This window comes from Adiantum capillus-veneris, chromosome 6 (genome assembly GCF_014529385.1).
Source record: "Adiantum capillus-veneris isolate H3 chromosome 6, ASM1452938v2, whole genome shotgun sequence".
NCBI classification, from domain to species: domain Eukaryota; kingdom Viridiplantae; phylum Streptophyta; class Polypodiopsida; order Polypodiales; family Pteridaceae; genus Adiantum; species Adiantum capillus-veneris.
In genome coordinates, this window is record NC_140936.1 from 69,413,392 (window position 1) to 69,440,370 (window position 26,979).

The 26,979-nt window shown below is 46.3% G+C and overlaps 1 protein-coding gene across 2 annotated transcripts in view; it reads right to left on the bottom strand.

Moving 5' to 3' along the window:
• Nucleotides 1–632: 632 nt before the first annotated feature.
• Nucleotides 633–26,979, bottom strand: part of LOC147455656 (glutamate receptor 3.1-like) — a 58,155-nt gene continuing 31,808 nt past the window's right edge. Inside the window, exons 6-7 of one of the 2 annotated variants that reach the window (XM_086514385.1) lie at nt 1,548–1,688; nt 1,129–1,265 (exon numbers count right to left, since the gene is read on the bottom strand). In XM_086514385.1, the coding sequence (XP_086370511.1) occupies nt 1,575–1,688 (114 nt within the window). In that variant the 3' untranslated portion in view covers nt 1,129–1,265; nt 1,548–1,574. Of the gene's footprint in view, nt 1,266–1,547; nt 1,689–26,979 lie in introns of both variants that reach the window. The other variant, XM_086514384.1, reaches the window with a different exon arrangement.

Sequence of the window (26,979 nt, forward strand, 5' to 3'; positions counted from 1 at the left end):
GAATGGTGTTCCTTTCATTTACTCACTCAAGTCTCTCTTGCAACTTACATTTTAATCATTTTGACTCTTGACAATGAAGCATGTGTAGGTGGCAAACTTAATTTTGAGAGTGTGTGTGCGTGGGCGTGCGTGTGTGTGTATTTGTAAACTATCATGTGCAAACACACCTTAATGTATAGTATGATTTTTAACAACACACAATATTAGATCTTGCATACTCATTAGCATCCATTAATCATTGACTACATCTTTCTTGTGCAACAACCTATCACAACACAACCTCACCTCTGGTCCATATGACAAAAAAATGCTCCATATTTGTGCATTTTTTTCTATTTTTTAAATTGTAGTTGTTTCTATAAAAGTTAGGTACATTGATTATTAGATCAAGTGTACTATATTTTTGGAAAAGAATACTCTATTTGGGCTCAAAAAGGAATGTACGTCTACTTTGGACTTGGTTTTTTTATCCAACATATTTAAATAAGAGTGTGAAAGACATGCTCACAATCAAATTGGGGCATGATTGAATCCAATCTCATGTTGTTTTCTTTCATTTCATTCCAATTCTTTGTGTGGGCTGTCTTTATACTACCTTCAATGTTGTTGATATGTAACACAAGCCCTCAGAATCATCGAAACATTTTAATTCGTATAATAATACACAACTTTAGAGAGAGAGAGAGAGAGTACACTTTCATTGCATCTATAAAGAATTTCTCTTGGGTTATAATATCTCACATTTTATAAAAAAGGGATGTATGTGTTGCATCTAGTCTCTAGTCTAGCTATAAAGAATCTCGAATGGAAAACTGTAAGCGCGTACGTTACACACTCGTCGAAGTGTGGGAGCTTGTCATGCATGAAGACGATGCAGAGCTACTCCTTGCCGAGGTCTTGTGGTCACAAGCAGGCTTGTCCAAGAACACCATGAACTGCTTGATGTGCCTCAAGCTCCCCGCCGGCCGCAGGACCACAGACTCTTCCTGCTGCTGCTTGATCCTCATTTCCTTTCGGTACTTCCTGAAGACGAATATCATGTGTATGAGCACACACACTATCGACGCTATCCCCGATATGAGGAACAGGCCCCAGAAGCTTCTCAAATCTAGCTGGGTCGCCTCCACTGCCGCATTCCTCGCTACCTCTTCGCAGATGCTGTCCCTGAACCAGTAGTCTTTTATATGCTGTAGCTCCCCTGATTGTGACATTTTCAATATTGCTTCCGACAGGTCTGCTGTGATGTCAGAGCCCCGCGGAAAAGCCTGCATTTTTCATCAATGTAGCAGGTCAGGGCCTGGCTTTTTTATTTCTCTCATAATGAAGACTTGGTGTGCTTTAGAATGCATGATAAAATGTTGTTGTCTTATGTCAACACTACACCCATAACAAACACCATGCTCAAAAGTGACAGTTTGTAAACAAGCTCCAGATAGAATGATCTTGATTGACACGTGAAACCATGGAAGCGAGGACCATTGGAGCATTAATTTTGCAATGTATCATCTTGTTCAGCCACATACAAAAAGTTGTTTGTGTAGTGGTACCTTGCTTATCAGGATATAGTTTCATTTTCACACCAAGGCAGGCCTTGCCGATATGCACCAAATTCTTGTCGAAGGGGGGTCAATGGGCTTGATGCTACAAGCACGCACCCTAGGCAAAAGCCAAGATATGCTGAAGCGCAGCTGTTGAATGTCAAGATAGGTAGCAAAATGTCATATGAAACGTTGAATTATCTTGTTCTTATTAAGATTAAACATTTACCTACCCACCTCGATTGGGACTACTTAGGGTACTTTAAGCTTAAATCAATTCATTAAGTGACGTTTAGGCATTAATTTATGAAGAATCGTGGAGGCTTTGAATTAAAACTACTCAATCCACTTGTCCCTGCATATATACGCAGCCTAGCGCCAGCATTTCCCAGTAGATTGCATGAGTGGATGGCAGTCTCAACAGTACCAGCAAGCCATCACAGCAGCAGGACCAGATCAGCGTTTTCAGCACTATTCAGCCAGCATTTTCTGTGTTTTCTAGCTCAGAAATCAACGGTTTTCGGCAGCACAGCCCAGCGTTGGAGTTTCCTCAGCACCTTCAATGTTCCCAGCATCGCCATCAACAACCCCCAGCGTTTTCAGTATTTGAATCAGTATCAGCAACCTGGCCTCTTGCATTTTCCTCTGGGATCACTCCAGAGCCAGCGTTTCTACCGAAGTACCCAATACCCAACACTAACATCAAGTACCCATCAGTACCAAGCATCAGTACAAAGCACTTTCAGTACCCAGTAGTACCCGCAAATTGTTGCAATACCCAACACTTAGCCTCTCAAGTACCAAGCATCCACCGCAGTACCCCTCAGCACCTACCGCAGTACCCTTAAGTATCTCAGCAGTACCAAGCATTTGCATGAAGCGTCCATCAACATCTCAACATCTAGGATCATTGTATCAACATTTGTACAAGAAATAAAGAAAGTACTTGCTTTGGCAACAGAGCAAGGGGGCCCCTTGAGGGTGGTTGGGACCCAACATACGGTGTCGTCTCTTCTCTTCTCTCTCTCTCTCTCTCTCTCTCTGTGTGTGTGTGTGTGTGTGTGTGTGTGTCTCTCTCGTTCATTGTCTTCAATTCAGTTTCTCTTTTCAAGTGAAGTAAAGTAACCTTGCGTTTGTGCGGAGTACTAGATCCGAGCTAAACCCTTTAACACTTCCGCTGCACCTGACACTCCTTGAACTTCGTAAAAGCAGTCTTCAGATCCTGTATAAAATGATGTGCTTCAAAAAAATCTTGTCCTTGGTGCACAACATAGAAGAAACCTTTTTGCACCCTCGTCAATCTCAGAAGGTGCCTTCTTCGTCAAAGTGTAAACAATGTTGTTATAGGCAAAACTTCACCAATGGTAAATACTTCTCCCATTGAGACCCATTTTGTCACGTGACACATCCAACCCTATGTGTCCGTGGATAAGCTACACCATAGCAGGGTTCCCGTCAGTCCAGTCAGTTTAGATTAGAAGTGATATGGCACTTTTGTGAGTCTATTCGTAGACCGTGCATGCCCAATCACTTAGTGTAGATGTATATCCTCTGGTTGCACACTGCATAAGCATAAGCATTTCCATCAGATTCCATCATAGTCAGTTTGGAGATTTTTCAAGTGACTTTGTCCTATTTTTAACATTTTTCACTTATTTATTAAGTGACTTTTGTTGGGAACTCAGCAGGGCAAATTGGGTAAGTTAATATATAAGCAAACCCAAGTTAGCACAATTGGGCAGATGAGCAAAGAGCACAACAGGCTTCCCCAAGCAACAGGTGCTCCCTCCCTCTCTCAACAAGAACCTCGTCAAGCCGCTTGGTGAGGCCACTCCCCTTCATGCCCTAGCGTTTTGGGATCGCCTAACTTCCTTCATGCCCTGGCGTTTCTATCTCCAACAGCCCCAGTTCCTGGCGTTTTCCCCGCGACAATCAATCCCAGCCCTTAGCGTTTTTGGGATCGCTCGCCATTTAAAACGCAGCTTTGTCTTGCTATGCATCAGCGTTTTTCAGCCTACGACAGTTGCCCTAAAAACGCAGCCAGATAGAGACATATCCTCAGCGTTTTTGCTACCGCATAACCCCCGAAAAAACCAGGGATTTTCAGCCATAAAAACAGCAGTGAATCAGTCATTTTCAGCCTCCCAAAGTGGTGCAGATTCTCAGCCAATACCTCTTTGTGGACAGTAGATAGAAGAGCATCGAATTCAGCCCTAAAGTCTTCATCGTCGTCATCGACATAGTCCCCGTTTGCATCAGCCAATGCATCATCATTGTACACCTTTGTGCAATCAAAAGTAGACCACTCTCGCCGACGAGAGTGGGGCCTTCGGAGGAGGGTTTTACAAACTCTCGGGTGTCATATCTCTCTTCTCTCTTTCTCTCAGTCTCATACACTTGCACGCAGAATATGCACTCACTTTGTTCATGATCATAGCACTCTCCATAAAGACGGAAGGCTCTCTCCTTCCCTAAGAACTAAAAGGAACCTTGAGCAAATATAGATCACTAATCTTGAGAAAATACAACATTGATTCCACTGCACCTTACACATTTTCAGAGATATATCACTTCAACAAGTCTGAAACCACATAGTTGGTAATCCTTGACTACCCATTAATTTGTGAAAAAGAGCATTTGAGCATAATGTCCACATTCTCGCGCACTGCTCTAAAAAACAAGTAAATCGGGGTCTCTATCGCATTAAATGCTCTCTGTGTTCTGTCTTGGAACTAGAGCAAACAATGATGTCATCAAACAACATTCCCACAAAGCGGCGATAGTCTCTACAGATCCAATCCATTATCTTGTTAAACTTGTAGAAGCATTTGCGAGCCCAAAAGGCATCACCAAATACTCGTACAATCCAAAGGATGTCCTGAATGTGGTCTTGTAGACTTCTCTAGGAGCGATCCTGATCTGATGATCGTCACTTTTAACATCGATTCTGCTAAAACAAGTAGACCTTGTAACCTGTTAAGTATACCATCGACCTTGTATACTTCTCTAGGAGTCATCCTGAACTGATGATAGTCACTTTTAAGATCGATTCTGCTGAAACAAGTAGACCCTATAATCTATCAAGTATAGACCTTGTAACCTGTTAAGTATACCATCGACCTTGTATACTTCTCTAGGAGTCATCCTGATCTGATGATAGTCACTTTTAAGATCAATTCTGCTGAAACAAGTAGACCCTATAATCTATCATCGACCTTCGGTATTGGAACCTATTCTTGATGATAACCTTATTGAGAGCCCTACAATCGATGCACATCATCCAAGATCAGTTTTTCTTTGGAAAGTTGGTGATGTGGCATGCCATGGGACCTAAACCCATAAATGTTTTGGGCTGATTTCCGCGTTTTGCACTGACTTGATGATGTGACAGGCTGTATGGATTTCTGCATTTTCTGTTGGCAGATTTTGGTAGTTCATCCGTGGGCTTCAGAGAGCAGATGCTTTTGGCTACAATGTGCTTTTAGAATTGATGCTTTTAGGGCTCTGCTTTTGGGCATCCCTTGTAAGTTTATAAGTGCCTAGAGGGCCACTTCTTAGGGAGAATCTGGACACAAAGCCTCGGAAAGAGTTGGACCCTTGGGAGTTGTACCTTTGCGAAGCAATATGTCATTGCGCATGGCTCTGTGTGCCGCGTGGACATGCTTCATTGACTTCAAGAGCCAGTTTACCCCTGCTTCCTAGATAAGGATACCTAGAATCCTAGGAGGATAGCATTGTCAATTTTGTGAGCCTGTTCGCAGGACCTGCATGTCCGGACAAGTCCAATAGATTAGGTTTTCTAGTTTGGAACCCTCTTGCATAAATGGTTTGTAGACGCGTTTTGATAGATGTTATTACACTATGGTGGACATCTGGCATGATTTGCATATAGTTTTAGGTTAGAGGAATCCAACGAGCCATTCCCCACGTCGATCGGATTCTCGGGTGGGAGATGTGCGACGGTTTCACCCAAAACTAGACTCCTGGCCCATTTTTAATAAATCAATTATTGATTTATTTGTTGGGGAAGTTGGTGGACAGTTGCCCTACCTAAGGCCTAAAAAGCTTATAAGTGGCAAATCTCACCTATAAAAGGCCTCAAGGAGCTAGCGCCAGAAGACATTGGAGGAAGCGCCAAGAGAAGGAGAAGAAGCTGCCCAGCGTTTTCTGAAATCAGCCCCTCAAGCCAGCGTTATCAGTTTTCAGCCACAGCGCTCTCAGCCAGCAGCAGATCAGTCCAGCATTTTCAGTTTTCAGCCCTCCTCCCCGCAACAGAACGGCTCGAAAACTACTCTTGCTTGTTTTCCGTTGCGGTCCGGTACTTCGGCAGTCCATTGAGTCCTCACCTCGGCCATTCCCTCGCCGTCATCGAATGCTCCATTGTTGTCCATCATCGGCATCATCAAGATCTGCATTTCAGACCTTCATTCCTCTCATATCGGGAGTGCAAATCAGCTCCTTGGTGGCCATCCGCAATCCCACATCGAGAAGGATCCAAGGTGCATCAAATCAGCCTCGAAGGTGCCTCTTTCTGAGGGGTTACCGCAGAGATTGTCATCATTCGAGTCAGTAGAGTCTGCATTGAGGTATTGCATTGTATGTACATTCCATTTACGCAATCAAAAGAAAACACCACATCAGCAACGGTGTGGGGGCCCCTTGAGAGGGTTTGTTGGGACCCCATCAGGTGTCGCTCTTCTCTTCTCCTCTCTTTCTCTCTCCCTCTACCCATCTCTATCATTCTCTCAACCCCTCTCTTCAGTAACCTTCGTGGACATCGGCGTTGGCATGTAACAAACTAGACACACCAAGTCTAGATTCTACCGCGACACAGCAGAGATTCACTATAAAACAGTTCACAAAGACGACAAGGCCGGACATAGTTCCGTGCCAAGAGGTATTGGCCTCAAAGACTGGCGTCCTTTCGGTATTTCTTTTTATATTAATGTGTGTGCAAAGTACAAGGGAGTCTGTGGGAACTCACACTCAGACTCTGCGTCCAGATGCTCTGAGTACTTAGGCCCAAAAGACCTATTTATTGTTACAAGGATTGCCCAAAGGCAGAGCCCCAAAATCTTTTAAATCAAAACTTCTAATTCAAAAGCTTTTACTCAAAAATTTGCCAACCAAAAGCAGCTAGTGCAAATTACGGGCGTCCGTGCATTGCCACATCAGCATGACCAACGAAAATTATCGAGATTCATACTGCCTGCCACGTCACCTGTCAGCGTGTTTTTTGACGGGTTTTGTGGCGCGTTTTTTGGGCAGCTGCCACGTCAGCAGGGTGTGTGTGTGTGTGTGTATCCGGGGGCCTGCCACGTCACCAGTTTGTGACATACCCCCCTCTTGAAAGAATTGTAATAGCCCTCGATTACGCCTGCTGTCATAAACGGGAGCGCATAACAATATAAAATCTACTCGGATAAATAGAATTTATCACTTAATACTGAAGCCAAAGGATATAGAGAGAAATAAATAGAGAGAGAGAGAGAGAGTGAGAAGATCGACACAGTACTGGGGACCAGCCCCCCCCTTAAAGAGAATCCTTTATTAGGGAGAATCTTTTTACAAGCACAAGAACCGGAGAAAACCCCTCCGTTCTAAATCTCTGACTCGATGGTCGTTCCTTCCCATAAGGGAAATCCGAGAGACAAGCTCTCAATCCTTTTTCCGTCTGTACTCGGAGTTGAGACTCCGCAGACGATTTCCGAATTCCGTTTCCGGCGGAATTCCCAAGCGTAGGCCGAAGCCTTCTCGCTTCTCCTTCACGATGAAGTACTTGCAAACACACACGCAAACAATTCGTGTGGCGAATCCACAATAGATACCTGTCGCTCTTGCACGGGAAAAGCGACTTCCGTGCTTCGTAGTCTCGCGCGATCTCTCGCGTCTTCTGGCGGCAGAGTCTTCTCTTGCTGGCGTTGGTAACCTCCTTTCAGTGAGGGCATGTGGTGCTTTTATAGCTCCTTCGCCACGGCACGAATAGCTGCTCGCATAGAGATCGTGGCCGTTTTTTTTTTTTTTTTTTTTTCAAATTTGTTTTTTTCGATGTTCTGCCAGAAAAAGAGAGAGAAAACGCTGGCTGATCTATTGCCTTATTTATCAGATGGCTGCCCACTTATTAAATGGGCGGGCGGCGTATTTTAAAAATAGTCTAAATCCGCCCAAAAACTCAATAAAACCTTATAAGTTAAAAACAATGCTTTCACAGCACTTCCCAGGCGTCCCTGGATGCAACCACATGCACGAATGCAATGCAAACATAGATTCCCCGCGGAAAAGCGTCTGCTCTTCCGAGAAAACTCGTTAAAATATTCCGCTTTTTAAGAAAAGCTTCTTAGAACCCATCTTTATTCTTATGCTTGCGTCTTTACGCGTATTCCTCTTTCCAGTTCGGATTTTCTCTCGACTGGATATCCCCTTTCCGATACACCCGTCACCCACCTTGTGACGCATCAGGAATACCCATCACCTAGTCCTTTCCTGCCGAACTTACGGTACAATCTCCTTCACGATGCTCTATGTCACCCATCCTATGACGCATCAGAGATGTTCCGTTCCCGGATGGTCGGATACTTCTTTCCGATGCTCCCTGTCACCCATCCGATGTGACGCATCAAAAGTACCCGTTCCTGGTGGCCTTACAGATATGTCCGTTCTCAGTGCTCCCGTCATTACTTTGAATGACGCACTAGGAATACTCTGTACTCGGATGTCTCCAGTGAGAAAAGCCCTCTCACTTAAAATTATAATAATTAATTTAGAATTATTTTTCTGTAAGATAAAGCCAATTTAGCAACATCCCTCTCACTTATAACCAGTTGTCTTCAACTGCAGAGGTCCAATTGAACTGCAGGGGAGAAACCGAAAAGATTCCAAATCTTGCTCAATGGTGAGTTGAGCTAGTCCTTTCTCAAAAGAGAACTTAAAAATTAAATTAAACAATAACTCAATAATTCAATACTTACCTTACCGGTTTATGTCTTTCCTCTAGTACCGTGAGGATATCCTTCATCTTTCATTAAAGTTACGAGCCATGTAAGAACTCGTCATTCACGTCTTTCCAACAGATTGGAAGTTTCCTCATCCGAGAATCTGTTAACTCAATTCCACCTTCTCAATTCCGACAAGAATAATCCTCCTAGAAATCAATCTAGGTCTATGTCCTTGTGCATAATCGTGCGTTGTTAGTCCAAAGGGTATTAAACCTCTTGTGTCCTCCCACATAGGGAATGCCCAAGTCATAGAGCATTAAACTCGATGTCTTTCTTTCACAAACATAGTTTGCGATAACATTAAAGAAGGTTCTTGTTCCGGACTATCGCTCAACGTAGGCGGACGGTTCCAATCCGAAGATTCCTTGTGCACGGAGGCACTTCCTTCCAATCTTTTCCTCCTGCAAGTTATTACCACCGGCAGTGTTTTCCCGACGCCCATTAGAATCTCTTTCTTACCAAATCATAAAAAATGATTCACCTTGTGAGCATCAATGACGCCTTGCAAAATCTTAGGCAGATAGGATTCTAGCCATAGAACGTACGTTCAAACCCGGTTCATAATTCCTTGCAAGAGAGTATAACAAACTCTCATCCAATTCCTTGCAATAGGTCTGGATCTTCATGTGTTATCCATGTACCCAAAGGTGTACATAATTCTTAAGCTGAAAGTTTTGGTGAACATGGGAAATTACCTTCCCTTCGTAAGATCCTTAGAGCGAAGATGCTCAATCTGACGATCCCTTGGCTCGAACTTAGATCAAAACCGGCTCATCAAATAATCTAGGATTTCAATCCTTGGATTCCTCGAGCACAGGCAGTAGTCGTCACTTGTTCCTTCCTCGTAAAGAGAGTGTTCATTCACTTGTGCGAAAAGCACTACCATGTCTTCCCTGACCGGGTAGGGGGTGTTGGTTCATAAGCTTAGTGAAAGATTTTCTTGGTTGAAAGCTCGGAATGGTTCCTTCCTTTCTGCCATCCTACCCGCAATAGCAAGTATTTAGTTGGTGAACTACTGGATACGAGATCAATAGTTGACATTTCGGATGGTTGAGCAAACCAATTCATCTCAAAAAACAATGTTTCAAATTGATCCTACTCTCATAAATACTCGAGAGTGATTGTCCTGGTTAGATACATGCATATCTCGTGCATAAAAGCAATACGCAGTTGATGAGTTCCTAAAGATTTAACTTTGATCAAAGACCTGCCCTCTCACTTGAAGTTTGAGGGTCTTTATTCAAAAACTCAGGAGTTAGATTGAATTCCCTTACTCCAAACTTTCTCCGAATAGCAATGTATCCTTCGAGGAGAGGTAACAAAAATTCGTTGTTTCTGTGTTCAATGGTTCTCATCCCACTGCGAGGATTGTATTCTATGTACACTAAGGTGTACACTTTCAGCTCTTATTGCTGACTCCATCTACTGCAAAGTATCTTGCAGATGGGTTCGCAAAATTCGGACAAAAGTCCTTCGTTGAATTTCTTCATCTTTCCTTCCTCAGAGAGGGTCAAGACTCAAGAGTGGAGCTACCTTGGCAAGAGTGAACCACTACTTGCTTGGACTCGCTCATATTTCTATTGGGCAAACCGATCCCAATCTTCTTGGATGCCTTCCTCAAAGCGTAGAGGAAAAAAATTTTGTTGGAAAATTCAGCCTGGAATTGAATCCAAGTCTTGTTGTAAGTTCCTTGCAGAGCTTTGGTATACCACCAAGTACTTGCCATCCCCTTGAGGTGTTTGGTCACAATACCTCACCTTCGACGCTTCTCAGAAATTGCCGTTTGCAAAGGCAACTTCAAACTGTTGAATGAAAGCAGTAGCTTTCAGGACATCTTCCCTTCCGTCAAAAGTATCAAACTTGATTGGAGTATTCCTAGGTCTAAAGACCTTCATATTCTTCCCGAAATGACGGGATTTCTTGGCTATGGTTATGGTTTGATATTCATGGCTATTTTCTGGATTCTGAAGGATCTTGAGCATTCCGCTCCTTGGATTCTCTAGGTTCTTGAGCATCATGCTCTTGTCGCCTTCTCAGAGAATCCCAAGTCTTGTGTCGACTTCTTGCAGAGAGAAAAAAAATTTCCCAACTCTGCGAGCTTTTCTTGCAGGACTTAGGTTTCCGCCTGCTTACTTCTCTCTTGGGTTGTCATGGCTTCTGCCCGTATCTTCCTAGAGTCGTCCTCCTTTACAGAGAAAGAGAGTAGACCATGCTTTGATACCACTGTCACAAACGGGAGCGCATAACAGTATAAAATCTACTCGGATAAATAGAATTTATCACTTAATACTGAAGCCAATGGATATAGAGAGAAATAAATAGAGAGAGAGAGAGAGAGAGAGAGAAGATCGACACAGTACTGGGGATCAGCAGATGGGCTGGTCCCCCCCCCTTATAGAGAATTCTTTATTAGAGAGAATCTTTTTACAAGCACAAGAACCAGAGAAAACCCCTCCGTTCTAAATCTCTGACTCGATGGTCGTTCCTTCCCATAAGGGAAATCCGAGAGACAAGCTCTCAATCCTTTTTCCGTCTGTACTCGGAGTTGAGACTCCGCAGACAATTTCTGAATTCCGTTTCCGGAATTCCCAAGCGTAGGCCGAAGCCTTCTCGCTTCTCCTTCGCGATGAAGTACCTGCAAACACACACGCAAACACACGACAACAATTCGTGTGGCGAATCCACAATAGATACCTGTCGCTCTTGCACGGGAAAAGCAACTTCCGTGCACAAAACCTCACGACCCTCCAAAGGTTGCAATCCAATTACACGACCGCCTCAAGTGCTGTCCACAATTTGCACATACATCTAGGCAGTTGTCCATAAGGACCCACATCCCTTTATCATTCTCTGCCTGTAGAATAGACATATTTCACAAGAATTGGAGCATAGGAGCACTTGCTCCACCGTGGCGGCACCAAAACAATGTTAGCGTGCAAACGGCAAGAAAAACGAGTGCCTCTATAGCCTTGCATGAATCACACCGTTGGAAGGAAGAATTATTGCACCACCAAAATCACATATGATAAACACCTGTAGAGATTTATGAAAAACCCTTCAAGCATGGAACACACTCGAAATTAGGAAAAACTGAGGACATCATGACGAACCTCGTCCCGTGGAGATGTCCGTAGAGTATCCATAGACAAAAAACAGATGAAAGGTGAAAGAGTTATGGCCGCTCGAAACGAGGGTTGTACTCTTTCTTGCTAAAAAAATGAGCTCTCCGGAATTTTTGCATGTGTTGCAGTTATTAAAATAGGGGCTTCCTTATCTTTTATTTCCCAAAAATCCTCTCTCTTCTCAGCTGACAAGGCTTCCTTCGTAGGCATCTTTTAATTGGCTCATTTTTTGCCTTTTCTGGGCATAAAATGAGGTGTCGATGACCCTTTGACCAAGGGAATGGGGTGGGGGTAAGTGGCCGGGGACCAAAATGAGATGTGAGACGCCTGTCCAGCTAGGTATGAACTTAAAAATGCGCCCTTTCTCCCAAATGAAACCCACGAGCCTCTCCATAGCAAGCCTTGAGAGCTCCTCACAAGGTGATACACCCATAATGGCTCCCCCTTTAGGCTATATACCCCCCACTTTCCACTTTTCCCATTCCTATGTGGAATAATTTCCCCCGCCACATGGCAACCTCCTCCTCAATCCTCCCAAACCGCTTGTGCCCAACAAATTTACTTTCCCCAAAACAGGAGAGCTTCTCGAACAAACTTCCCCCAGCATAACTAGCTTCTCCGGTCACCGAATGACCCATTGTAACACATGGCGTGGAGCCCAAGTCTTCGGCTACTTCAAGAATTCTCAAACCTCAACATTTCTAATTCAAATTATCAAGTTGGCCACTTGCCCTTGTCGCATGCACCCGCAATCACTTTCTAAGTTGAGACTGCCTACTTCGGATGCTCATAACTCATGATGTACAAGTCCGATTCACGAGCTATAAAGCACGGCTGGAAATATTTATTAAAAACCATGTTTTTGAGACTTGAACAACCCAAAACATTAGCATTCAAGCTTAGAAAAGCATACCTTTGTACATGAATTTTTACATGGTCACTTCCAAGACTTGTAGGGCTATGTACACATACATACACGAGGCTAGTGGGCAAGCTTTTTGGCATGACTTAGTGACTTTATGCTCATCCAAAAAATGCCTGACAAAACCTTCCAAGGGCATTATGTAAAAGACCTCGTGCCCCAAATACCGCTGACAATGCAACCGAAGTTTGCCAATGACGTGTACTGGCTATGTCCCGTCCGGGTGCCACTAGAACTGCATCTACTAATGGCTCCAAATGTCGGGTGTAATCTCGATCCGTGCCTCCAATTCAGACGAAATGAAGTTGGCCTTGGCTCCTCCATTTTAGAAAATCGGGGCTTCTTGATCTTTCTTTCACTTTGCCCCAAGCTCGGTAAATTTATGTACTTTCATCAATCAGGCTTGGGTCAGTACCCATGCAATCTGGTACTAGTCCTGCTTTCATCTTGCCTTTTTTGCCATGTTCCTCTGCTGCTCTCAAACTCTTTGGCCTGTCTTCAGTTTGTTCTTGCCGTGTCTTTTTGGGGCACTTTGCGGAGATGTGCCCATGTTTCCCGCAACCAAAACACTTCCCTTCTTTAATGTAACTGGCCCTCTCTCAAAGAGTGAGCCGGGATCGTGTATCCTTATCTTTCTTTTCTTGGGAACTCTTTCTCTTTCTACTTTCATTGTTAGAGGTCTGTTGGGTTCTCTGAGTCAAGATCTTATTAGTGAGGTAAGTTAAGTTTCCCGAATGTAGACACAACATCAAGAAACAGCGTCCCCCCCCCCCCCCCCCCCCCCCCCCCCGCGCGCACAGCTCCCTCGCCACTGCTCCCGCATCCCCCCTCCTCCCTCGCACTGCACGCTCCCCTGCTTGCTGCCCTGCCCGCCGCTGGCCAGCCCCCAGTGTGCTGTTGCGCAGGTACAGCCAGCCTCTGCGCCCCCATTTGCTACCACTTCAGCCCCCCGCCCCCTGGCCTCAGCCCTCTTACACCCCCCGCCCCCTTTTTTCCACCCCTTTTTCGCCTTCTTCGAGCCTATAGGCTGTTTTTTCAGCTTGCTGGCATTCGCCTCGCCACCAACGACCCTATCCTCTCAGTAGCAGACACAGAATCGCAGCCTCTGCTCCACCTCAGAGGGACTCCACAAAAGCCCCTAGCCCGACACCGCAGAGCCGACCCTTCGACTTGTTCTTTCGCCAGAAGAGCAAGCGAGCTTGATGGCCGAAGTGGAGCACTTGTTGCAGGCCACTTCGGTTATCTATAAAATCATTGGCACTCGGCCCAGTCAAGCGAAGTTCAAGATTTACTGCAGGCCCGTCTTCTCTCTGATGTGGGCAAGATTACAGATGTCCAGATCCTCGGGAGAGGGTACTACCAAGTCAAGTTCAATCCACCGACATAGCGACCAGAGTGATCTCGATGAGCCCGTTCGGCATCAGAGCAGCTCGAGCTTACTTACGACATTGGCATCGCGGTTTTGACCCTACTACAGATGTGCTCGAGGAGGAGGCAAACTTGCCGATTTTGGTTTGCTTTCCAGGCCTGAGGCGAGAGTACCATCCCCTCCTACCCAGGATTGGTTCCATGTTTGGGACAGTTTTGGAGTCTCCACGCACGGCAGCTTCAGTTGTGGCCAAGGCAGCAGGTCTACCTACTGTGCAGGTTCTTGTTCGTGACACTCCCTCCCCAAGGTGGTACTGCTGCCTAGGGTGAGTGGGGGATGGATTAGACAGAGTGTGGAGTATTCGGGTCTCCCGAACCAGTGTTTCATTTGTAGACAGATGGGCCATATGGCAAAGGCCTATCCTCGCAGGAGACCTCGACCCACAGCGCATGCGCAGCCGCCCAAGGCTGAGCATGCCAAGCAGCCAGGTACACAGGATACACAGGCTGGTACTTCGACAGAGACTAGTAACCAAGACTAGTGACCAGCCAGCTGATGGTTGGCAGCAGGTGCCTGGCCGCCGCCGTTAGGGGAGAGCTCACTCCACTGCTCCCCCTGGTGGCCGACCTGCTGTTGCAGCTCAGCAGCATTGGGTTCCGACTGGGAACTGTTTCCAACCCCTTCAACAGGATCTGCTTGAGGAGGCCCCGTCCACTTTTGTTCCTCCACTGCTGCCTCCTCCTCCCTCAGCCGCTGCCGCCCCGCCTCCTTCCCCCCCCCCCCTCACCTCCACCTTCGTCCCCCGCCCCTCCCCTCTCCTCGATGGGGCTCATAACCTAGTCTCCGGACGCCTCCGCCACTCCTCCTCAGACACAGGGTATTGGCCACACTTCTGCCGCGAGGCGTTCTCTTGGTAGTGCTTTCGCTACGAGCCGTGTGGCTCGTGAGGGATAGCCCCACTTGAGGTTGCCTTTTTTGGTGCTCACTTCTCCCTTTGCAGCGATCCCTAGAGGTCTGACCAGCTTCGACATTCGCAGACGCTGGGATTTCTTTGATTACAGCTTCACTCGGTTTCTGGGTGATTCCTCTTCCGACTTGGAGGAGGCCAGCTTTCGAGTCCATGTCCTCTTTCTTGCAGCTTGAGGCACTGAGGCCCTGAACACAACGGTGGGTTTCTCCTTTCCGTTGTGTGGTAGGGATACCACAGAGTGGACCCAGCACACAGTCTTGGACTGGCTCCAGACACAGGCTATTGAGTTCTCACACCACACACGGGACTTAGCAGTGACAGATCTAGTACAGACACTTTGGCCTCTTTCCAAGTTCAGCGTGACACCTCCAGATGCAGCAGGTTGCAGGCACATTGTGGTACACTTGTTTGTTGACACTCAGTGCCCTCCGTGTTATGTTTTTGTGCATGAGGATTCCTGGACAGAGGATGTAGCCCTTTGGGCTGCACTTTCGGCTTGGGCCTGGGCGGGACGGTCACTTCTTGCACGCTTGTCTAGAGGTCGTTCGGATGCGGATTACTCCCCATCCAAACCGGCCTCAAAGATAGCGAGGTTGGCTGTTGTTGCAGCATCTCTTTCTCCATGAGGATCATCTCATGGAATGTGCAGGGATTAGGAGGGCCCCAGTTTCAGCGACAGAGGGGTCAACTGCGTCACGAGCAGCAGAGATGCCTTGTGGGTGGTGAGATTGACATTCTTATGCTGCAGGAGCATCATCTTTGTGAGAGCCACATTCGGCGTTGTGGTCAAATTTTGCGTGGTCGCTATGAGACTTTCTGGTCAACTACTTTTGGACCTGGAGGCATCCAGGGTGGGGTATGTATGATTATTGCGGAGTCTCTACAGCAGGCTATTGTGGGCAGAGGGATTATTGTGCTAGGCAGGGCTCAGTGGATCACTATGCAGGTTCAGGGTTGCCTTCTGGGCTACCTGAACATATATGCGCCCAATGTGGCGAGTGCACGAGCAGAGTTTTGGTCACAAATTGTTGAGTCTCTGTCGCAAGCAGAGCAGTGGTGTATTGGGGGTGACTTCAACATGTTGGAGGACCCTTCTGACATGATTGGTGGTAGCCATGCTACTGTGGAGGGAGTTGAGCTGGTAGCTTGGGAGAGGTTTTGTATGACTGAGGGTTTCAGATGTGTGGCAGCACTCTAGCTTTGTGAGGCCCCCAGACAGCCTGGACTTCTCTCGTTCGGACCGCAGAGTGGGAGAAGTGAATCTATCGCGGATAGATCGCTTCTACACTAGTGCCTCTTCTGTGACTCGGGCGGGACAGTTGGCATCCTGGCAGGGACTTCCTTCTCGGACCATGCACCAGTGATCCTCACAGTGACAGATAGGCAGAGGCGGGAGAGCACGATGCTACATATCCCTGAGAGGGTTTGTTGGACTATGCACTCAGAGAGCAAGTAGAGGATCTTTGGACAGAGAGCTTGGACATGCAGGATTCTCCTGCTGACAAAGTGGCCCCAGGACTAGCTCAACTTAGTCGTTTCTTTCTCCAGGAGTCCTTGACTCGCCTGACTGCAGTGAGAGAGGAGGAGCAGCGTCTCAGACGGGGCGTTGCTTCCTTACAGAGGATGCAGGAGCAGCATCCAGACAGTCCTTGGTTGGAGGAGCAGTTACAACACGCTCGCCAGGAGCTTGGTAGTACAGAGGAGCGGCGCCATGAGTTTGCTTTTCACCGACAGGCATCTCAGTGGACGCAAGTGGGTGACAGAGTGACTGGTGCTTTCTTCGAGGCAGTGGGACCTCGACATACGCATGCCAAGGTCAGTCAGTTGAGGAGGCCCGACGGGTCAGTTGCTTCTGAGCCACAGGACATGCGTGCAGTTGCTACTGACTTTTACCATGCGTTACAATCTGCAGAGCCTCAGTCAGAGAGTCGGGATGCATGCAGGGAGCACGTGTGGGCGCAGATGTCTTGCCTTGTGACTGAGGAGATGCGCCAGAGACTTGAGCTTCCACTTCAGCTTGAGGAGTTGCACACGGCTCTTAGTGCACTCCCCCGTGGTAGCTGTCCAGGTGAGGATGGCTTGACTCCCAGTTTTTTCTTGGAGTACTGGGACTTGCTTGGCCCTGATCTTTGTAGTGCTTTCCAGTACATCTCGCACACAGGAGAGATGCCTGACAGCATGAGTGAGGGTCTGATCTACCTCGCTCTCAAGGAGGGTGGCTCCTTGGATGAGATTCGACAGTGGCGCCCCATCACCATCCTCAACTCAGCCTACAAAATTCTTGCCAAGGCTCTGAGTTTGAGGATCCAGCCACTTCTAAAGAGCCTTATACATGGGACCCAGACTGGTTTTGTCAAGAAGCGTAGTATCCTTGACAACATCTTTACTTTTTGGGAGGCTTCTACCTTAGCGAGGCTTCATGGTGAGGATCTGGTGATTCTTCTTCTCGATTTTGAGAAGCCTACGATAGAGTTGACTGGGACTTTCTGGAGGGCACTCTACGCAGGATGGGCTTCTCAGATGCTTGGATCAGAGGGGTGTCAGCTTTGTACAGACGAGCACACAGTCGGGTACTTTTGTCTAGAGACAGAGGCGATCGCTTCATGCTCACACATTCGGTCAGACAGGGCTGCCCTCTTGCCCCCTTCCTCTTTCTGTTCTATGCTGAGGCGATGAGCAGGTTCTTGGTGTCGCAGCAGGTTGGTTTGCGAGGCTTAGCACTTCCTATTCGGGGAGATGAGCTTCTGGACGCTTAGTTTGCTGACGACTCAGTCTTGTACTTGGATGGCCAGGAGGCCAACCTTCATAGGTGTGAGCAGGCTCTTGAGACCTTCTGTTGTGCATCTGGCGCACTGATCAACTGGAGAAACACAATGGCTTTCTCGGTTCGTAGTGCTCCTGTGCCTGATTGGATGCCAAGAGAGGGTTTTAGGTGGATCCCCCCAGGGACCGCAGTTCGGTACTTGGGCTGTCAGGTTGGTCTGGACTTGTCTCCCGAGCAGTAGATTGCTCCCCTCCTCCTATCTATCAAGAGGAAGTTGTTACACTGGAGCTCAGCACGACTTTCTTTGGCTGGCAGAGTAGTAGTGGCCAACCAAGTGTTGTTGGCGACTATGTGGTACATCAGTTCTTGTTGGATCTTCTCGTGTTCTTGTATCAGCCAGGTAGAGAGGCCGATCAGAAACTTCCTTTGGTCAGGACGTGACACTCAGATAGCCCGAGCCAAAGTGGCTTGACAAGTCATCACTCTTCCTTGTTCACAGGGAGGGCTTGGGATCATTGACCCAGCACAGCAGAGCAGAGCCCTTCTTGGGAAGTTCATAGTCAAAGGACTTCTTCCAAGTGAGGAGCCTTGGAAGGAGTTCTTGCTACAGCGGCTTCGTGCTAGGGTGCCTCAGGCTGGAGGCCCCTGGCGACCTTCGACCAGATGGATCTTCACAGAGATGCGCAGAATTGGTTTGAGCAAGAGACTGGAGGACCGCTTCGTTGTGAGTTTGCTTCGATCTTGGGAGCACTTGCGGCGAGGCCTAGAGCAGCGACAACCTACTTGCACGGAGGAGCGCCTACGATAGCCCCTTGTTTGGAACCCCATGGTTAGCACTCAGAGAGGCCTCTTGGTTGGTAGTCTGCCTCATGTTTCCTGGGGTCCCATGGCAGATGGTCCAGCGCGCTCTCTAGGTGACTGGTTAGAGTTTTCAGGCTTGTCAAAGGAGTTGCAGGGTTTCCAGCTACTACAGGGCATGAGAGGGGTGCAGAGCATGTGCCAGGACATCTCAAATGCAGTTCCAGCTGAGTGGCTCACACCTCTCGAGCCAATAGCACCCAGGTGGATGGGAGCCTTCACACGACTGGAGGTTCTCATCTCAGTCCGGGCCTGCTCAGAGACTGCTCCATCCCTCTTTTCGAGTTACAGGGTGGGGGACGCTTACAGCGAGTTGCAGTAGAGGCCCCGCAGGTGGCAGAGTGCTGTTTTCAGAGGATCCGAGTGGTGGGCATCTATGGGAGGACTTGTGTCATTGATCCCGACCCAGGAACTCTAGAGACTGGACACTGGAGACTGTAGGCTTGGGAGTGTTGTCCACTGGCACGAGTACAGTGGGATCCTGGAGAGTGGCTTTGGAGGGACCCTTTCTCTTTTGTAGACCACCCAGGTGTCCCGTTCTTTCAGTACACTGTTCGACTGGGACATCACATACTAGCAGCACAGAGAGAGGCCCGTCCCGCTGCAGCACCTCATCGGCAGGAGGAGGGTCTCACAGCTGAGTTCTTGGCAGCCTTTTGGGAGAGGTTGTGGGACTCCAGACAGCAGAGACGAGTCACCTTGTTTCAGTGGCTGGGCACTACCGACCACCTGTGTGGCTTTTCCCTCCTCCCATCTCTTGATTTAGCCTCATTGTACATATGCTGTTTTTTCATTGCGAGAGTCTCCCCATCATGGTTGTTGTAGCCCTCTCTTGAAGAGGTGGTTGTAGCCCTATGGGCAGTTTCATTAACTAATAGAAGCATCTTTTTCTCGGAAAAAAAAATATTTCCCGAATGTATCACAAAACGGGGTTTCGCATGACCCATCAATTCTTGAATAGAATTTGACTTTTGTTCTAGGCAGTAGTCTCCGATCTTTGTAGGAGTTCCACAACAAAACCGCTCAATCTGTTCCTTAAAAGAGACCTTAAATGAAGAGGTCGGTAGAAAAGAATTCCTAAATCTCTCACAATAAGCATCCAAAGAATCTCCCTTGGACATCCGAAGATGATTCCAAGCGGTTCGTATATCTCGTTCGTACTCCCGAGTCAGCCAAGAAGAAATAAAGAGCCTTTTGAATTTTAACCACTTAAATGGAGCTTCCTTTCTCGGAAGAAGAGTGGACCACCATGTTCGAGCATTTCCTTTGAAGAAAGATGTAGCCCTCCTAATCTTGGAGTGCTCTGAGTAGTGCCTTCCAGAGAAGGCTATGCCAAATTACTGAATGAAGGCCAAAGCCCTCGGAGCATCTCGAAGCCCAGAAAAGGATTCAAATTTAATCGACTGTCCACCTTCTTTGAATTCTTTTACTTTCTTGCTTTTGTCTTCGAGGAAGTCATATTGGTTGGCTATGTAAAAATGTGTCTTCTTTGCATAACACATACGGTCATCGGAGTCCAAACTGTCAGAGGATGACTCCTCTGTAGAACTGTCAGAAACTAGGCAAAATCTGGGTTTCTTTGCCTTTTTCTTGCCCTTTCCGAAGCTTTTGCTTTTTGCTTCGGTTTTTGCCCTCCTCGCTCGAGTCAAAAGAGCTAGAAGAACTGTAAGAAGAAGAAGAAGAAGAAGAAGAAGAAGAAGAAGAAGAGTTGGATAGTCCTTCAAATTTTACACGCTTCTTCTAGTTTCTTGCAGATGCAAAAGAAGATTGACGGCCCAAATAACGAGGGTAATCAGTCCCCTTCTTGCGCTTTTTCACTTGCTTTTTGAATTGATTGTTCGCGTCCAAAAGCTGACTGATCTGTGTCTGAACCACCTCCTATAAATCTTGCTCTGTAAACATCCTCGGAGAAGGAGGTTTCTTGATTGCCGGTTTGATGGGTGGTTCTGTGGCTTTTTGCCACTGTGCACTTCTCCGATGGATTGCTGAGACAAAGATTTTGCAAACTGAGGGTCCTTCGCAAATTTAATCATCTCCTTTGTGTACTCATTAACCTGCTGTTGACGTTCCATCTCTTGAAGTTCGTATTGCGTAGGCTGAGGTGGCCCATACTCTTCCTCTGTTAAGTCATCAAAGTCTTCTTCCTGATCCTCCCGCATTAGCAGATGCAGAAGAAGTCGACTGATTCTTGTTGGAATCCATAAGTGTCGCGAGAAGACGATCGGATTTCCCGATAGAAGACAAATTGGCCGCGCTCTAATACCACTATATCAAACTTGGACAAACCAAGTCTAGATTCTACCGCGACACAACAAAGATTCACTTTAAAACAGTTCACAAAGACGACACGGCCCGGCGTAGTTCCGTATTGGCCCCAAAGACTGGCGCCCCTTTCGGTATTTCTTTTTATATTAATCTGTGTGCAAAGTACAAGGGAGTCTGCAGGAACTCACACTCAGACTCTACGTCTCTAAGGACCAAAAGACCCATTTATTGTTACACGGGTTGCCCAAAAGCAGAGCCCCAAAATCTTTTAAATCAAAAACTTCTGATTCAAAAGCATTATGCCCAAAAGCTTTTACTCAAAAATCTGCCAGCCAAAAGCAGCCAGTGCAAATTACAGACGTCCGTACATTGCCATGTCAGCATGACCAGCGGAAAGTGCGGAGGTCCATACTGCCTGCCACGTTAGCTGTTTTGCGGCAGGTTTTGCGGCGCGTTTTTCGGACTGCTGCCACGTCAGTAGGGGGTGTGTGTATATCCGGGGGCCTGCCACGTCCCCAGTTTGTGACATGGCATATCCAGCCATTTGCTCTATGAGCATCCATCCGGTTTGCAGTTTGGTTTACACCATCCGAGTGAGGGCAGCAAAGGTTATTGTTGGCCGGCATCGTTGATCCAAGAGACAGTCCATTGTTTGCGAGTAGATGCATTATCGCCATCCTTGTGTTTTGGATATTTCCACATCACCCAAGGGAGCCACTCTCTCAAAAGTCGCCGTGGAGGACATCATCTAGCAGGAACTTCATCAGAGACCATCGTATGGGGTGCACTCCACGTATGGGGTGCATGGAGTGCAGTACCAGTACCTCACCTTAAGCAAGAGGGGATCTCAGATGCACATGGCTTTGTGTGCCACGTGGACATGCTTCATCGACTTCCAGAGCCAGTTTTCCCCTTCTTCCTAGATACGGATGTCTAGAATCCTAGGAGCATTAGTACCAGCAATTTTGTGAGCCTGCTCGTAGGACGTGCATGTCCGGACAAGTCCAGTCGATTAGGTTTTCCAGTTCTGGAACCCTCTTGCATAAATGGTTTGTACACGGGTTTTGATAGATGTTATTACACTATGGTGGGTATCTGACATGACGTGCATATAGTTTTAGGTTAGATGAATCCAACGAGCCATTCCCCGCATTGATCGGATTCCCGGGTGGGGAAATATGCGACAATTTCATCCGAAGCTGGAACCCTTGGCCCATTTTTAATAAATCAATTATTGATTTATTTGTTGGGTAAGTTGGTGAATAGTTGCCCTACCTAAGGCATAAAAAGCCTATAACTGGAAAATCTCACCTATAAAAGGCCCCAAGGAGCTAGAGACATTGGAGGAAGCACCAAGAGAAGGAGCAAAAGCTGCCCAGCGTTTTCTGCAATCAGCCTTCAGCCCAGCGTTTTTTGAAATCAGCCCCTTAGGCCAACGTTTTCCGTTTTCAGCCACAGCGCTCTCAGCCAGCAGCAGATCAGTCCAGCGTTTTCAGTTTTCAGCCCTCCTCCCTGCAACGGAACGGTGCGGAAACTACTCTCGCTTGTTTCTTGTTGCGGTCCGGTACTTCGGCAGCCCATTGAGTCCTCACCTCGGCCATTCCCTCGCCGTCATCAAGTGCTCCATTGTTGTCCATCATCGGCATCGTCAAGATCTGCGTTTCAGGCCTTCATTCCTCTCGCATCGGGAGTGCAAATCAGCCCCTTGGTGGCCATCCACAATCCCACATCGAGAAGGATCCAAGGTGCATCAAATCAGCCCCGGAGGTGCCTCTTTCTGAGGATTTACTGCGACGATTGTCATCATTTGAGTCAGTAGAGTCTGCATTGAGGTGTTGCATTGTGTGTACATTCCATTTATGGAATCAAAAGAAAATACCACATCAGCAACGGTGTGGGGGGCCCTTGAGAGGGTTGGTTGGGACCCCATCGGGTGTCGCTCTTCTCTTCTCTCTCTTTCTCTCTCCCTCTACACATCTCTATTGCATTCTCTCTGCCCCTCTCTTCAAGGGAAAGTAAGAGGAACCATCATCTAAGCTAAAAGGAATCACTAACGCAAGGAAAGAAGGAGAAGGATTGTGGAAGTGTAAAACTAGATCTTCACCATTGCAATTCCACTGCACCTGATACAATAATAAAGAAATACCGAAAGGGGCACGAGTCTTTGGGGCCAGTGCATCTGGGGACGGGACTTCGCATTTCCGTGTTGACTCTCCTCTTCTCTCTCTCTCTATTCAAGTTCGGTCATCTATTTGCAGTTTCTCTTCGTGTGTTGCTATTGATTTCTCGCTTGGAGTGTTCAAGCCTGTAGCAACAAGTAATACCGGAGAAAAAAAAGGTGATGTATTGTGTTGGGTCAATCCTTTCTCCAAAAGGTCATGTACTTGGCTCATGATCTCTTCTTGTTGAGCACGGTCCACTCTGTAAGGAGACCAATAAAAATCCAAGAACAAGATCTTCCTCTCTAAGGATGACCCTCTTCCCAAATCCAAACTTCAAGGAAGTCAAGAAGGTCTCTCTCTCAATCTTGTTGAAAATTTCTTGGAACATTACAATTCTTTAAGAGATTCTAGCGATCCCTTTCCAAATTTGTTAAGTCAAGGAGCTCACTAGCTTACTCTGTTTGGGCATTCCAAGATTAGATGGGCAGCATCCTTTTTGAAGGGCAATGCACGGACATGGTGGTCCACTCTTTTGTTAAGAAAAAAAGCAGTGACAAAGTAGCTGAAGTTTAAGAAACGCTTCATTTCTTCATGGCTCACTCAAGAATACAAACGGGATGTGATTACTGACTGGAATCATCTTCCGATGGTCAAGGCAGAACCGTTGGATACTTATTGTGAGAGATCATGGGATGTTTTCTTACCTGCTTCCTTCTTTAAGAAGAAGATTCAAGCAGCAAATCGAGCGGTTTTGTTGTGGACTTCCCAAAGAGATCTGAGACTATTGTCTTGAGCAGAAATCCGAGTCCATAAAACAATTTATGGGACATGCTAAGCAAGGATTTGCTATACATTCGGGTAACTTGACTTGCCCACCAAATGAATCTTCAATAAGTTAGAACAAAAACAGACGATAGAGAGATACACGATCTCGATTGATAGAAGAACAGAGAGATGAATATAGCGGAAAAGTGTTTTGAATGTGGAGAACAGGGACATACCCCTGCACAGTGCCCCAAAAAGGCACAAGAATGAGAATGATTGATAGATAGAACGAGGCGAGGAGATACTCGTTCTAGAACAAATACTAGATAGAAAATTATGGATGAACTAGCATTATTTTGCTTTATGAATTCATGAATGAAATAGGACTTTTTTTTAAAGATGACTTTGATTTATGTATGAAACTAATGTTTTATGGAAGAACCTGATATTTGTGAACAGATGACAGGATTGAAAATGAGATGATGATGAATTCGGAGCAATGACAGCTCCAGAATAAACTTGACAACGATAAGGATCATGAATTTTGAATCATGACTTATCAATGGAACTGTCGTGCGCGCATCGAGAGTTCCTGCGGGATGAGATGGCCACACAACTAGAGTTGAATGGTTGAACCACTCTGTTCAGTATGAACTCAGTGTGTGATTGATGGATTCAAATCACAGGAAATGATTACTCGCACACGATAGTGCTCGAGTACAAATGGAATGATTAACCATATGACTGCAACATTTCGGTCTTGAGAAAATTATGGACATGATCGCAATATGGGATTAGTCAATCCGACATCAGTGAGATCCAAGGTTGGATCAAAACGTACGTACTGATCCGTTCCGTACCGTACGGACGTTATATACAGATCCGTACCGTACATAACGATCCGTACGTCCTTTTTTTTTTCGTGGTTGGTTTTGGGGGGGTGTGGGAAGCCCGTACAGTGCTGATTTAAAATAAAAATCCAAATCTCTTGCAATAGTTACACAGTATATGGTTGTCTTGTAAAACGTGTCTTTGAATGTCTCTATAAGTTGTTGGCTTCTCTCTTGTTTTTTATTGGAAATGTCCTAGAAAATTTAGTACTTTGCGGTTTTTTTACAAGAGTACGTATTTTTACGTACGTAAAAAATTTTCCTGTACGGAACAACGTACAGTACATACATATACGCCACGTACAGTACGTTTGGTACCACCTTGGTGAGATTTGGGATAGATCTAGATGCGATTGCTAAATACGTTCCCAGGAATCATGGTCCTAGATCAGAACGAACTCTATGGACGTGATCGCAATATGGGATTAGTTAATCTTGCATCGCGGATCTAGATGCGATTGTTAAATACGTTGCCAAGAATCATGCTCCTAGATTCTATACAATATGATCTGAATGTGATGTGATGTGACTATCATCTTTGTAAAAGTGTTGGATTTGTGTTATCTAGTGCGTCAATACTTTTTTTTTTCCGAGAAAAAGATCCTTTTATTAGTTAATGAAACTTCCGATAGGGCTACAACCTCCGCTACAAGAGAGGACTACAAAAATCATGATGGAGAGACTCTCCCAATGAGAAAACAACATATGTACAATGAGACTAGATCAGGGGATGGGAGGAGGGAAGAGCCACACAAGTGGACGGTAGTGCCATCTGAGCACACCCTGGTCCATGGTGTGTAAGGTGCAGCGGAATGAGTGTTTGGACTTTGCTCAAGATGAGTGCTTCGTGTTGGAATTAGGGTTGCAGAGAAACGTACACAGCTTGGAGAAAACGAAGGAAGCTCAAGGCACACAATAGAGATTGTGTTACTTAGTGTGTAATGGAAAGATAGATAGCCCTGGAGTGATGGGCGTATATACAATGCACGGGGGAAAAACCCTCCTAGAGAGGGAAAAAATGCCCCGGCGGTTCTAGTGTGTTCACACACATGACCACCACATGTATATGGTAACAAATCTCCCTTGGAGTGATGCGGTGAACGAGACCTGGCACATGAGTAAAGGGAAGTGCCATGCCCTGAGGACATGATCAGTCCACAAAGGGGAGTAAGCCCAAAGCTTTGCGGAAAGCTTCAAGCTTCTCACGAGACAATGCCTTTGTGAAAGATCTGCAAGGTTGTCCTGTGTTGGCACATAAGCCAAGCTGATTTGTCTTGCTGAGAGGTGATAATGCACCTCAATGTGCTTTGTGCGAGCATGAGAAACTGGGTTCCTCGCAACTGCCAATGCTCTCTGACTGTCAGTGTACATAGTGTTGGCAGTGTCCTGTCCAGCACCCAAATCAGTCATAAGGCGTCTAAGCCATACACACTCAACCGTAGTTGTGAAGACTGCCCTGTACTCAGCCTCACAACTCGAAGTTGCCACAGTAGGTTGCTTCTTGCTCAACCATGATATACATGAACTGCCAAGCATGAAACAAAAACCACTTGTGGACACTCGCGTGTCAAACCAACCAGCCGAATCTGAGTTCGAAAAAGCATGTAAGTCTGGCGGCAATGATCCCCCCTTGGGATAAAACAAGCCAAGATGTACAGTGCCACTAAGGTAGCAGAAAATCCTCTTGACAGCCTGCCAATGCTTAGACCCTGAGCTATGCATAAATCTGCTGACCTGTGAGACTACAAACTGAATATCAGGCCTCATGTTGCATACATAAATGAGGCAGCCAACATCAGTTTGATAAAGAGTGACATCAGTAGGATCGCCAACATCATGTAGACTCAACTTTAAACCTTTTCCATGGGAGTGGCAATTGGTTTGCAATCCTCAAGTCCAAACTTACATAGCAATGTCTCTATGTAACTTTTCTGACACAAGGCAATACCACCATCACACTGCTTAAACTGTATACCCAAGTAATGATGCAACAGCTCCAAATCTTTCATCTTGAAAGTAGCATTCAAATCAGCCTTAAATTCAGTAATATGTTTCTCATTTGGTCCAGCGATCAACAAATCATCGACATAAAGAACCACAATGAGAAGTACATCACCTTCACGCTTTACATACAATGTGCTTTCTGTTGGACTGTTACGAAAGCCTCGTTTGACCAAATGAGTGTCAGCTTTCCATACCAAGCACGAGGAGATTGCTTCAACCCATACAAAGCCTTCTTACATCTGCACACTTTGTCCTCTTGTCCTTTTATGACAAAACCGCGAGGCTACGTTACAGAAACTTCCTCAAATATGTCACCATTCAAGAAAGCAGTAACAATGTCTGATTGATGTACATC